The sequence below is a fragment of the Pelobates fuscus genome, chromosome 6 (assembly GCF_036172605.1).
Source record: "Pelobates fuscus isolate aPelFus1 chromosome 6, aPelFus1.pri, whole genome shotgun sequence".
Classification (NCBI taxonomy): Eukaryota; Metazoa; Chordata; class Amphibia; order Anura; family Pelobatidae; genus Pelobates; species Pelobates fuscus.
This window is the reverse complement of record NC_086322.1, coordinates 51,528,118-51,543,198: the sequence shown is the minus strand read 5'-3', so window position 1 is coordinate 51,543,198 and position 15,081 is coordinate 51,528,118. Positions and strand designations below refer to the sequence as shown.

Genomic DNA, 15,081 nt, shown 5'->3' with positions numbered 1-15,081 from the left:
CCTTTTGTCAGAATGAGACCATCACAAAAAAAAAAAATGTGCACATACAAACGTATACCCCATTGTACCTATTGTCTGACCAACACGAGGATTGCCTTTGGGGTACCCCGTGTAAAGCTGTAACACCTTATGCACTGCAAAAATAAAAAATTAAAAAAAAAAAAAAAAAAATGTATCCGGTAGTTTTTGTCTTTCTTCTAAATAAAATCAGAATGTCTGGAAAGTATGTCTTCCTCCCTCCCAAACTTTACCCTGAAATACGTTATGCTTTTAATACAAACACAAAACATGCAGCTTTTCCATGAATACTTGTCCTTGCACACTATATTGCTGCAATAAATATTTATGTTAACGGCCCCCTTTAGAAAGGAGTTGAAAGGTATTTTACTTAACTTCTCTTCATCGCTGCGCCAGTCTCTCCACAACCGGGCCCGCCTCCTTGACTGAGGTCATCAATCTTGATCATCTCAGCCAATCTAATGCATTCCTTATCAGTTTGCAATGAATCAAAAGAACCACAAGCAGAAAGAAATCAACAGCAATATTGCAGATTGTAAAAAAATATTTATGTGTATTTTTTTACAATCTGCAATATTGCTGTTGATTTCTTTTATTGTGCGGTCCCTGATGAAGTTCCTGTGTTGAACGAAACGCGTTGGACCTACTGCTGCACTTTTATACTTTATCTGCTTGGTGTTGTATCACCTTTTAAAGAAAATAAAACTAAGAATATTTTTCTACTATTACTCACCTGGAGTCCTGTGTCCCATTTGGCTGCTCGACATTACCAAAGGATACCAGCATCCCCCCATATTTCCTGGGGAGGCACCTTGAATGCTCTTTTATCTCCACTATCTCGTGAGTGCATTCATTTAAGCGCACATTTTCACTGTATATACTGTATCACACTATTGTTTTTTTTCCTTGTATGTTCCCTCCATAGACTGTACAGCCGTATCCCACTTCTGCTTGTGGTTCTATACATATATATGATCGTTTTGGGTGGCTAACGATCTTGGGAGGCTACAGACTGATTGGAGTTAAGTAATTTGATATTTAACACTTAACAACGTAGTTGTTTTGTTTTGTTGCAATGAATCAATGCATCTCAATGCAGAGAGTTGAAATGCTGGACCAGGAATCACCTCTAGTTGCTGTCTGAGTTACTAGGCAATAATCTCTCTCTCTGAAAAGGCAGTGTTTACTTTAAAATGTCTGCATGATATAGAACCAGAACCAGGCTTTTGGAATGAAAATACCTGATTAAGCTGTAGTGGTTCTGGTGATTGTAGTGTCCTTTTAAACAAATCCATTTACAGACAAGAGGGCTTACTGTGCTTTAGACAAATGGTACTAATGGTAATTTATTAGGTATGAGGGGTATAAGCAGTAAATTGGGGTTAGGGTTACAGACATTTTCCACTAACTGACAGGTTAGAGACTTGTTAGAGATATCTATGATAACAAGTAACCTCTGATCAAGATGTGTTAAAAAATACATTTGAAGGGAAAAAAAACCTGAATACCCCAAGATATTCTGCAGAATTGCCTGACTGTGAATTCTACCTGGTTGTAGCTGTATGTTCCGGAGCTACCCTGAAGACTTACTGCCCTGGCACATCATAAGACGGACTATATGTCCTGCATGGGAGGAGCTGCATGCTCAGGAGCTACTCTGCTACCTTACTGCCCTGATACATCATCAGACAGACTGTACACTCTGCATGGTTGGAGCTGCATGCCACTCTGGTGCGTTACTGCCCTAATACATCATCAGACGAGCTATACGTCCTGCATGGGAGGGGCACACCTCCCAAGATTGCAAATGGAAAAAAGGACACTCTACTTTTAGGGGTGTAAGTAGGGGTGTTACTAGGGGCAGAGCTGTTCTGAGAAATTTTAGGTGACTTACTAATAACAATTTATACAACAAACATGCCACTTAGAGCAAGAACTATGTATCCTATTTACCCAAATGTATTTCTAAATTCATTTTGTAGTTTAAAAACACATTCCTGGGAGTATTATTGCTGTGGCATTCTATTACACACTCAGACACACCAACAATAAGGAGCTCCGAGAAAAGAGGGACATTAGGATAGAAAAGAGGGAGAGAGGTTTTGGGTCCAAAATATGGAATGTCTCTCCTAAATAGGGACACATAGGAGGTAAGTGGGAGGAACTGGATGCTCAGATGTTACCCTGCTGCCGTCTCTAAAACATAATCGGATTGTGAATTCTACCAGAGAGGAGATGAATGCTCACAGTTTAAGCTAGTGACTTAATGATGGCTTGTGTCATTGGCTGGCAACCATCAACTTACTATTGAGGAGCACTCAATACAAAAATAAAAATAAATACAGTACATGGTGAGGTGTGCCTGAGTGAAAGTAAAATGGAATAATAATAAACAGACATACATTAAGCAAACAGACACACATTAAGAACATTAACATAACTCAATATATTCTTAATTTACATACCTACGTAGCTCTTCTTCCACTTGGCGCTGGTAGAGGGCTCCTTCTCTTAAAATGGCTGTGGCATTTAATCTAACAGGCACATTATCACCCTATGGGACAATATCAAAACAAAATCATTTCTGGAGTCCTACTTCTATGTTCGTATTATATTTCATACCCCGTCTGAGGAATTAGGCTTCCATACAGTCTATAAAACATTTTACCTCCCTCTCACAATATTCATAAAGGTGAATGAATAATAAAAAAAATGTAAATAGTATACATTTACATAGCTTTATTTTAACATTGTTATATCCTTGAACCTTAACCTGCTGTTTTATCATACCTTTATGCCCTCAGTGTGCGTTTCCGTGTTTCAAACATGTTATGCTATTTTGTTCTTTAATGACATAAACTTGACACTGAACGGCCAATTAGAGATGTTGCGAACATAAAATTTTCCGTTCGCGAACGGCGAACGCGAATTTACGCAAATGTTCGCAAACGGGCGAACCGGGCGAACCGCCATAGACTTCAATAGGCAGGCGAATTTTAAAACCCACAGGGACTCTTTCTGGCCACAATAGTGATGGAAAAGTTGTTTCAAGGGGACTAACACCTGCACTGTGGCATGCCGGAGGGGGATCCATGGCAAAACTCCCATGGAAAATTACATCGTTGAAGCAGAGTCTGGTTTTAATCCATAAAGGGCATAAATCACCTAACATTCCTAAATTGTTTGCAATAACGTGCTTTAAAACATCAGGTATAATGTTGTATCGATCAGGTAGTGTAAGGGTTACGCCCGCTTCACAGTGACAGACCAAACTCCCCGTTTAACGCACCGCAAACAGTCCATTTGCACATCCGCAAACTCCCCATTTGCACAAAATTGGATACCAAGCTAGCCATGTCCCGTTCCTTGTCCTCACTGATGTCATTGAAGGTCTCTTCCTCCACCCAGCCACGTACAACACCAAGGGTCCCCGAAAGGTGACAACAAGCCCCCTGGGACGCCTGCTGTGTTTGGTCTTCCACCTCCTCAAAGCCACCTTCCTCGTCTGACTCATTGTGTGGTGATAATTATCTTAAAATTTTACCATCTCACTATCGCCTATTTACATTGTCAACTATAAATATAATTGTCTTTTCATGCAACTAGAGTATTTTTCATGCAACTAGAGATACTAAGTTCTGCACGTAAGATAATAGTCTCTAGGATGTTGCTGCTAATATTATAAAATTGTGCAGTGGTTTCTACATGTACTTTATTTTTCATGTTTTGGCTGATATGTCTTTACCAGTAATTGTTATTATCTACGCACTACAAAAAAATAAAGAATGTAAAAAAACAAACTATAAAAACAACAATAAGCACTCTACATACACACTAAAGAACTTTGGTGCATAATTCCTATACATTTACAGAAATTTTCAGATAAAATGCTCACCTTATACGCTGGAGCCTGGAGGGCCTTGGTCTTATTAAATGCCAGTTTATTTTCCTCTCCTTGCATTATTTCAGATAGAATACGCTGTAAACGACAGAAACAAAAGGGGGGTTTTGAAGATAGAACTACAACATTTACTGGACAGCATTTCTGAAATTAGTGAAAACTTTGATACTGAACTGGGACTCCATTGTACCTTTCTCAGTTATTGACTACTGTTCTTCTTCACGTAACTGGAGATGCATGATGGATGAAAGTGTCACTTAAAACTTACCTACCACGCATCCCCTTGCTGCACACAGGAATGGGGGGCCACTTCCACTTCATCATATAGTATGAAAGATCTCTATGTCCAGACAGTCAGATTCTCCTTCCAAGGTGATCATGGAAAGGTCCAAGAAGGAGTGGCCAGGTCACCGCAGTTGATTCTCCAGTTGTCCCCTCATCCTGATTGCAGTCCCCTATTCTGACTCCTTTATAGTTTTGACTTTTCTGGTTCTAACACCTCTTGCCTCCTGACTTGTAATAGCATTCTGGTATCACTGACCCAGATTTTGGCCTATGTACTGGTTGTTCTTGATATTCCTGACCTGGCCCTAATTTCAGGTAGTTTTGCTCTGGTTCTTGTTAGTTCTAGCTCCTTAACTTCCTATTTCTGTCTAAGCATTAAGTTTGGCCACTCTAAGGTCTATAAATATGCCTTACTATCACTGCCTTTTGTTAGGTAGTTCATCTATATCTTGCTAAGGATCCTTTCAGTCACTCTGTGCTACATGCTATTGTATTTTTTCCTGTGTATTGCCTCCTCTGACCTGACATGCTTGGCTTGTTTCTTGTCCCTGTTTTTGGACTTTCCCTGTATAGTGCATTTTTTTGATCTATTACAAACTGGACTTTGACTCTTTGCTTGCCCTCTTGCATCCGAACCCGTGCTAACCGGACTTAAACCTTCAACAGATTTCTGGACTACAGATTATACCCATATAAGTTGCCTCGACTGTCAGTCCTGTGTCCCAAAATCTAAGATCCATTCTCTAACCCTGCGACAGAAAGCAACAGAAAGTATGGACTTCACACCATGTATGTGTCATAACGCAGTGATGTCAGGGTATGTGGTCATATATTGTATTTGGGGTTTTCAATAACCATTTGAGATGCATTATGCATTAAACTACCTGAATATATGTGCTCATTTTGACACATACATGTGTTAAGTGCAAAATTCTCAGCAGTTTTACACATACATGCATTATTACTGCAGCATTATATAAGTACCTTGCTGAATTTATGGTATTTTTATCATGCATGTGTCATTGACTGAATTGAAATTCATATGGAGAAACCAAGCATTCATTTAGGGGCTAAAGGTGCTTCCAACACTATTTGGCACAAATTCTACCAAGACCTTCGCTTACACCTCTACCCAGTGTGCAAACTGCTCTCCGTGTATTTAATATTTCCTATCGGAAATTAGGGAGTTACCGATTGTAAGAATCGTTGCATTTGATGGTTACACTCAGACTAAGAAAGCTGTTAGTTGTTTTCTTGGTTAAAAATGAAATCAAGAGGTAAAATGAATTCCAGAAATTATTTATTTCAAGATTTCAAGGGATTTCACACTGCAGCCAAATGTCAGTAAATATATTCGATTGCTAAGGATAGACTAGTCCCATCTCATTAAAATCAGTATCAGTGATATCCAGTCAATGATATTGGGGAAATCTAAAACAAAATCATCCAATCAAAGGAAATAAGTAAGTCATGTATTTCCTGCCATAATTACGGACCTATTTCCTTTCTGTAGCTTTGTGTTAACACTGATGCCCCATAACTTAACTTACTTTTGTTTTCTGAGATTTCTCTGCTTTGGCACAGTTGAAGTGCGCCATATTTGCCTCCATCAAAATCTCCTAAAATCAGATTATAACATAGTTACACACACACACAGACCGGAGAAAATGAATTATTTATAAAAATGTGATTGACAACTGGATTGCAAAATTCAGACCAATATAGCAGAACTGGAACGAGTTTCCAACGAACAGATAATAACAAAGTTTACACCGTAATATAGCTTGAAATAATACTTAAGTCCATGAAATACAGCCTTTTACGCATTTCTTTTTCTGTTCTTGCTCAGCTTTGTCAATAACCCGACTATTGGCTAAAATGCTGTAAATCAGTTCTGCGTTCATTAAAATTCACTGTGTAATTTATAAACTCCTTGACCCCAATTAGACGTAGTTTGCATTCCTAACTAATACCAGCACAGTGAAATCACAATTTATGGGAACAGACTATGACATTCTATTTGAATGTTTCTATTCAATGCTTTTAGTCCCTGAAAATCTGTCTATCAAGGGGCAAGAAATAAGTTGAGTGTGGAGCAAAAGCCAATATCTACTTTTGGACATAATAGTTTTTTGTTTTTGTTTTCGTTGTATTTCTTTTGTTTTTGTTGTGCAGATTCATAAAAATAAATGAAAAAAAAACATGCATAGAATGCCCCAAATACATCTACATTCAGAAGGATCTGTTACAACAAAACATCAGGTATACTCATGATCACCCTCGCACAATAGTGATATAAATTATCTGTAGATATAGGGTCAAACAGTGTGCTTTACATTTGAACTAAAATACAATGAGCTGAGAACTACAGGTAATTAGAGCGTTTTCGACGCTTGTATGTCGAGTAGCAGGGAAAAATCTAATATAATAAACCTGCATATTATGAAGTAGATTAGAAAATAGAAAAAGGAAAAGCCATTGGAACATAATAGTTGTTTAATGCATCATGCAGTTTTCAAAGCACCTGATAAAGCTTGCCACAATTTTAATAAATGATTATATACAAAAAGTATGAAATATGTATGTTTTAAAATATGTGCTAAACCTGAAGCATTGGATACAATAAATCCATGACTTTAAAAGAATAGTAATCACGTGTGTTGTTTTTTGTTTTCTGTTCTTTAATTGACTAATACACGTAAAACCACCATAATGTGCAGGTCCCACTTGCCGCCAAAACAGCTCTGATGTGTCCTGCGGTATCTGGTACCAAGACATTAGCAGTAGATCCTTTAAGTCCTGCAAGTTGCGAGGTTGGGCCTCCATGGATTGGATTTGTTCTTCCATCACATCCCACAGATGCTCAATCTGATTGAGGTCTGGTGAACTTAGAGGCCAAGGCAACACCTTGAACTCTTATCATTTACCTCAAACTAATCCTGAACAATTTTTGCAGTGTTGCAGGGTGTAAAGTAAGCACACATACACCCGACTATCCATCTGATCAAAAAAAAGAAACATGAACCATTAGACCAGGCAACCTACTTCTATTGCTCCATGGTCTAGTTCTGACACTCACGTCTCCATTGAAGGCCCCTTTGGCAGTGGACAGGGGTCATCACTGGCACTCTGACTGGTCTTTGGCTACCCAGCACCATATGCAGCAAACTGTGAAGCACTGTGTGTTCTGACACCTTTCTACCATGGGCAGAATTTTTACAGCCAGCGTTACAGCAATTTGAGCTACAGTTACTCTTTTGTGTGATCACACGGACGGGTTAGCCTTCACTCTCCACGTGCATCCATGAGCCATTGGCACATTTGACCCTGATGCTGCATCACTGGTTGCAATTTCTTGCACCACATTTGGTAGGTACTAACCACTGCATTTACCACTATAGGTACTAACCACTGCATGCTCTGACCGAGTCGTCTAGCCATCACTATTTGGTCCTTGAATAAGCCATTCAGATTTTTTTCGCTTGCCCATTTTTTCTGCTTCCAACTCATGAAATTCAAGAACTGACTGCTTACTTGTTGCCTAATATATTCCACCCCTTGACAGGTGCCATTGTAACAATATAATCAATGTTATTTGCGTCACCTATATAGTGGTCAGTGGTTTTCATTTTGTGGCTAATCAGTGTATATTCAAAGCATACTTCCCCATGTTGGTTTTGCCTTAGAAATTTATGGGTTTCCCCCAGTGCCTCTAGGTTTAACAATGGAGCGGCAAGTGAATCACCACTGCTCCTGGTAGGAGTGTGGAGGTTAGATCATTGCACTCTCACTACAGAAATCTACCTCAAATTGAAAAATTATGTCTAAATTAGACATAATTTTGTGCACAGCTTTGCCCACTTCTCGTGTGGTCTTCACCAGTGTAACCCAGAGGCTCCAGGTTGAACAGTTTGGCTTCAGGAAAGATAATTACTCTCAAATTTTCATGCACTATGTTTCAAAAATGCTCTTTCATAGAAAATCTCTATGTCTGAGGTGTGTTGTTCTCTAATTCCCATAATTTTCAGAGAGCTTAATGGCACGGAATTATGGCACTTGTTCTACAACAACAATTGAGTGTCTACAATCTCACATCCAGATTCTATATAATTCACTCTTTGATTGGTTACTGGTGCTCTGCAGAAGTCTGGCCACTTGGGCTGAAAATCATTCCTTATCACTGCTGTATACTGTAATGATCTAATAAGACTATCTTCCAGAGGGAGCTATATTCATGATTCAAGGTGTTCAGTTAATTAACAAGATGCATGCAAATCAGACATCTTTACATAGCTATGATGACAAGATGAATATATCAGTAATGCCACAGGAGCAAGTTTAAGACTCAAATAGGATTGAGAAAGAGAATGAAAAAACATAGTTGTTTAGAGCTCTGAGCGGGCCCCAACAAAAGAGACACAAAATATACAGAAACCTGCTCCCAAAACCCAACACTTGCTTGTACCCCAACAGACGACAATAAATCACCGACAGTTTTATATGGAGTGGCCAGCCGCATCCGACATCAGGCTCGCATTTGAAAGCCCGGCACCCGCCAAGATGGTGCCCGACCTCAGAAATAAACTGGAGACTTCAGACTACTTACAAGACGAGAGGGGATCCCCTTTCTCAGCACAATTGGGTGCAGTACATCCCAAATCAGACTCTGATGATGACTCATCCCCATCCACAAAGGGGGATATCAAGAGGCTGTTGGTGGAAATAAGGCAGGTCTAGAAGGTCGACCTACAAGAGGCCCAGGCAGAAATAGGGGCCATACAGCAGAAAGTAAAGACTGTTACAGACAGAGAGAAGTCCAGAGACAGTCAGCTCCAGGACGCTAAAACCCAGGTGGAGATCCTCACAAAACAGGTACGACAGTTGCATAAAATGGTGGCATCAATGGAATCCGACACAGATGCCGCAACGTATGCCTGAGGGGCATACCTGAAAAGGTGGGTGGTGAGGAGCTTCTACCATATGTCCAAAGGCTTACTGCCTTCATGGGTCTCAAAGGCACTGCAGACTCCCCGCTAATAACATCAATCTTTCACACGCAACCTTTTGCGGCAGCAGCATGTGCAGGACCCCCCCCCAGAGACACCATGGTCACCACCAGAGACATAGCAGCCAGAGCAGCCATGCTGAACCGATCCAGATCAATTGGAGAAGTGAACTTTGAGGGAAACACTTTGGCCATATACAGTGACTTACCTTTCTCAGTTCTTACGGAGAAAAGGCAACTGGCTCATGTAGCCAAAGCTCTCAATTTATAATGATGTGTATGTCACCTTGCTCTTCTTCCGTTGTTACATTATTATTGTCAGTATAATATGTCACCTTGTACCCATAACAGAGATATTTGTTACTTTGCATACCAAATTACAATGGCTCAGCTGTATACAGTGTGTACAAACTTTAATAAACACAAATTAAAAAAAAAGAAGTAGCGGTTTTATTAAAGAGACTGTATAGTCTAGAAGTTCCCAAACCATTCTTCATGGAAAACCAACAGTCCAGGATTTATGTATTTCTATTTTTTATTCTAATGGAGATACTGACAAAACCTGGACTGTTGGTGGGTCTTGAGGACTGGTTTGGGAAACACTGGTATAGGCAGTCAGACCACGTCATCTCAATGAAGTGATCTGGGTGCCGTGCCAGTGTCTACTTAATCCTGCAACTAAAAACATTGTTGCTTTGCAGGAACGGCAATGTTTACATTGCAGGATTTAAATTCCTCTAATGACTGTCAGGAAAACAGCCACTAGAGGCATTTCCACAGTTCTAACCAAGTTCAATTCAGTTATAGCTCAAATGACTCTCCTAGAGATCCATTGACTGGCGCAATTGTTTTGCCGTGCAGGCTCACTAGTCTCCAAGCATTGGATTGGCTGAGATCATCAATCTCGATTATCTTAGTAAGGGAGGCAGGGCGTCAGGATGGAGTCCAGCACGCTGTGGGGTGTAAGGTAAATGAAGCCCACTTTTTAACACCTAGACATGTAGGGGAACACTATAGCATTCGAAATACATGTTTGTATTCCTGAAGCTATAGTGTTCCTTCAATTTAGCAATGTGACTGGATTACATAGACTATTTTACATGTATGCGATGTTAGGATAAAATTCCATTCTTTTCCATAGTGATATCACAATGTATTGGTATAATATCAACATTTCAAATGGGCACTGAGGGACCGGTGTTTTCATTTTAGGGATGTGGTTACGTTATGGCCCAGAGGCAAACGATTAATTTTATAGGAAAGGGAATGATTATTCATTTTATAGTAAACCTGGCACCTTTTTAAGATCTAAAGTAAAAGATAGCGTAAAGATTGCCACCCTCGTGGGGCAAGGATAAGACAGGAGATGTGCTGAAAAGAGATATTAACTTGAATGTATGCATTAGAACATAATAGAAAAATGCGATACAATCTAATATTTACATACCTATCACCTACTGGTAACAATTTGCAGTTTAATTTAGAACCAGAGGCTGAAGTCTCTTATTTAAACAAACACATTTCGACATAACTTATTATATTACATACCTGGAGTAGGGAAAACGCAAGTGAAGTGTGACAGCTAGTAAATCATGATACCAAATAAAAACGTCAGGATTCGTAAGATTTAAATCATGATTCTTAAAATTAAAAACGCCATTACAAAATATGCCAATTGTGCTGTAAATATTGCTTTATTTATTGTGATTATTAATACAATTGGATGCACTTTATTTATTACATGAACTTTAAGAACATGTATTTATTCCATGTATTTGTTTTCGTAACAGCAGATGTTTTATCAGTCACTGTATTGCCACGGATCAAGGGGCGAGGAGCCTCTGTTGTGCTGACTTGTGAAATATTTGAAATGCTTATCTGCCATGTGACAGTGGACAAATCATGCTGCATAGACACTTTCAACGCTGTGGGACCCGTCTCTGTTTTATTGTCTATCCCGTTAGTGAACACACTTTTATTGACAAACTGTTCTAGTGATTTAAAACCTTTTATATTAAACCAATTGTTCTCCCAATTTTCCATTGGCATTTGTGATTGTTTATTTTTATTACACTTGCTGACTTCTTAAAAAGGTGGAGAACGAGACAGTGTCAGAACAATTCATACTTCGCATAGTAAGTGGAAGGTGGGATGGGGCCTGCTGCAGACTATTTAGCAAGTTGCTGCTTGACTGCTTTTTAATGTTTTGAGAGGGACCTGGTCCCTTAAATAATGCTTACCAAGGGAGTGTGGGGCATAAAAATGATGTATTATGTATCTATGTATCTCTCTCTCTCTCTCTCTATCTGTCTATCTTCAAGGCTTAACATTTAGAGTTGCTTGCTACTAGCCAGGCCTTATAAGTTACTTGCCTGGAGAGACCATGACTTATAGCAAATGGCTAGTGCACAGTGTAAATTTTGAGCCCTGTATTTATAATAAATAAACCTTTTTAGTCACTCTTATAATACACAATACTGGATAATACTTTCTCCTTGACCTTCCTTTAACATCTATTAACTTTTTTTTTTTTTTATTCTTTATTTTTGTGTGCATTAAGAATACAAACATGCTGGTAATGGCACAATAGCAGATACCGGCAACTCATGGTTAACAGACATATGTCATAAATTAAGACTGCACAATTTTTATAATAATTAGGCTTGACTTTGGGTAAAACATTACCGAAGAGAGAATACAAACAAGTTTGGAGTGCCCCACCAGCCATCCTCAAGCCTTTCAGCACGCATAACCTTTTGGATATCTGAGAATACATGCGCCATTTTATGATGTAAGCATGCGCAGGTAGATAAGATTAGCTAGAATTACATGCCTGAATATCTAAAGCAAGTACCGTATATTCGCCCTGGAGCTTGCTAGTATACTAGATGATAAACTACGCAATGTATGAAGTGTATGTCGAGCAATAATAAAATGATTAAAAATAGTGCTAGACAGCATGCCTGGCTAAACAGATGGTAGAAGTCAGGTTGGCTATCTCAGAGCGCATTTTAGAAGTGAGCTTGAGTAGAGGCATGTATGGGACAGAAAAGAAAAACATAATGGCTTAAATAGCACTGAGATTTAGTGCATGGCTTGTAAGAGACCACTGTAGCAAGGTAGAACTTTGTTCCCCAGCAGTTAACAAACACATTACTATCTTATTAATGGATGAGGCCACATACACCAGTTTTAGCCAAGAGGGCTCAAGGTCCAGTGAGATTTCTGTGTGGATCCAGCAAAGTAGAAGCAAGTGGTGGTCGGTAGCTGGCCCATTAGGAAGGTGGACAGTACATTCCAGCGTTTACCGATGCCCCGGCTTGGGAAGCACTCTGTAGTAGAGAGGGGGAGGTTATGGGGGGTAGCAGCATTTCGGGGGTGAGAAGGCCAGCATCCTTGGTCCACGGACCTGGTGACTAAGAAAGTCCAAGTCCCTCCCACGGTGATCAGTCGCCGCCTGCCGCGGGTGACCAACCGTCGATGTGGGTGATGACTTGGGGTCAAGCCCCTCATAACCCTCGGCCCAGGTGAGCCATCTTTGAATGGGGTCGGGTGGAAGCTAAGTTCGCAGGGGGTCTGCTTGTTTCCCGGCCCCTCCGAACTCCCTCCTGAGGTAACTGTGGTATAGTTGCAGTCCTGCTTTCCATTGCTGCCCAGAACCGGTCGAACAGCTTATCGAGCCGCCGGAGAGACTGTTCTACCAGGCTGCCCATAGCCGTCTATGTGTCCCTAGTGTCTTAGTGTCCCCAAATGTTTCAATGTCCCCATGTCTACCAGTGTCTTTGTCCCTAGTGTCTGTGTCCCCATTTCTCCCAGTTTCCCTAAATGTCTCAGTGTCCCCATGTGTCCCGGGGTCTCTCTGTGTCCCCGGGTCTCAGTGTCCCCATGTCTCAGTGTCCCCATGTCTCTCAGTGTCCCCAGTATCCTAGTGACATGGGGACACACTGAGACAATGGGAGAAATGGGGACACTGAGACACTGGGAGACTAGGGGACTGGGCGACATGGGGACACTGACACTGTGATACATAGGGACACTGAGACACTGGGTGACTTGTGAGACTGAGACACTGGGAGCAATCCATCTATACAGCAGAATCAAACTGTGAGTAGTTTGTTGGTGATTTTACAGAATTTTGATGTCACTACTTGTGATTATACAAATTATTAAGGCTGGTATTTTTTTCCAAGCAAGGTGGCAACCCTAACTACTCTTCACATACTCTTGCTTAAAGTAGCATTATAGGGTGAGGAACACAATCATGTATTTCTGACCCTATTATGTTAAAACCACCACCCTGGCCCCTTCTTGCCTCCCTAAGTATAGTAAAATGTAACTTGTATTCAAGTCTGCAGCTGCTGGCTCTGCCTCTGAACTGACTGTTTGCTGACATCATCAGAAGTGGTGGTCTGAGCAAATTACAATACTTCCCCATAGGATTGGCTGAGACTGTCAACTAGGCAGATCAGGGACAGAGCCAGCACAAGTCATAGCCCTGGCCAATCAGCATCTCCTCATAAAGATAAATTGAATCAATGCATCGCTATGAGGAAAGTTCAGTGTCTGCATGCCGAGGGTGGAGACACTAAATGGCAGTGCTGCACACTAGGCAGTACTGCCCCAGGAAGCACCTCTAGCAGCCATCTAAGGAGTGGCCAGTGGAGTTATTTTCTCTGAAAAGACAGTGTTTACTGCAAAAGGCCTGAATGGAATGATTCTACTTACCAGAACAAATACAATAAGCTGTAGTTGTTATGGTGACTATAGTGTCCCTTTAAGTTTGGAAGCTTAAGAGGGATGTATGGGAACAAAACTTGTGTGGACTGGCTGACAATAAAATTAGACGTTGGTCTCTCTAACTCTGTGGCATGTCCCCATTCTTTTACACTCACTATATGCACCTTTTATCTGTCTCAGACTATATACCAGGAACTTCTGCTTGCTAGTAAGAAGGTAAGGAGACAAGTGGACCAGCGAGTGCTAGGGGACAGTCCTTAGAAAGCATGGAGTGAGCGCATCATTAGACGCATTTATGTCAAGCTCAGGGTGCTGCCTGCATAGTATGCCCTTAGATGGACAGCCTGCATGATTGGCGGGCAGCCTGACAAATTCAAATTCTTTGGACAGACATGCCCCCTTTTTGGGAATGTTCTCCCCCTTTGGCAGGTCTGGTCACGTGATTTGCACCAGTGGCCCACCCCTTTACCCCGCCCATTGACTTCCTGCATCACTGGACACTGCTGTTAAGGGTTATGGATTTACTTGAAAGATGAAAGCATAAATTAGAGAGAGATTAGCATAGAGTATGTGTTTTCTTATAGCTGCATCCTATAAGTTTCCCTCCAGCACCATCTCCATCAGATACATGACGCTTGAGAGGTATGACTGTTTTATTGTTTTTGGTCGATAAGATTCCGTAATTAGGCCCATCATAATTGTCAGCACCAGGCCCAGTGTGCTCTTAATCCGGCCCTGGGAGAGGACACTATTCACCCATATATCCCAGAGTGGGGATTGTACCAGTCTATGCCAATTATGAGGAGCCATTCTGAGGCTCTATAATATGTGAGTGCACACCTACTTGTTTACTTATTCAGTAACCATCCTTTCAATATACGTGCCTATATTGGACTTATTTTTCTGTGTTCTATTACATATCATATGGAGTAGAAAGTATGGACCAAGAGGATGTTTAAGGCACAACTTCCATCTCCTCATCAAAAACATTTGTAACCTAATAGGGAAGAGAGACCCTGGATTGGGTTATCTGTGCTATATTGTTTGTTCTATTGCTAGAATGATGATTTTTCTGCCTATTCCAATCTATGAATATCATACCAGACCATGACAGAGTGCTATAAAGGTGAGGTGA

General features: G+C 40.6%; 1 protein-coding gene across 1 annotated transcript in view; it reads right to left on the bottom strand.

Annotated features, from left to right (window-relative positions):
* Positions 1 to 15,081, bottom strand: part of CFAP99 (cilia and flagella associated protein 99) — an 82,275-nt gene that overhangs the window by 25,706 nt on the left and 41,488 nt on the right. The window contains exons 8-10 of the mRNA XM_063457691.1: positions 5,755 to 5,823; positions 3,914 to 3,997; positions 2,484 to 2,572 (exon numbers count right to left, since the gene is read on the bottom strand). Of these exons, the coding sequence (XP_063313761.1) occupies positions 2,484 to 2,572; positions 3,914 to 3,997; positions 5,755 to 5,823 (242 nt within the window). The remainder of the gene's footprint in view (positions 1 to 2,483; positions 2,573 to 3,913; positions 3,998 to 5,754; positions 5,824 to 15,081) is intronic.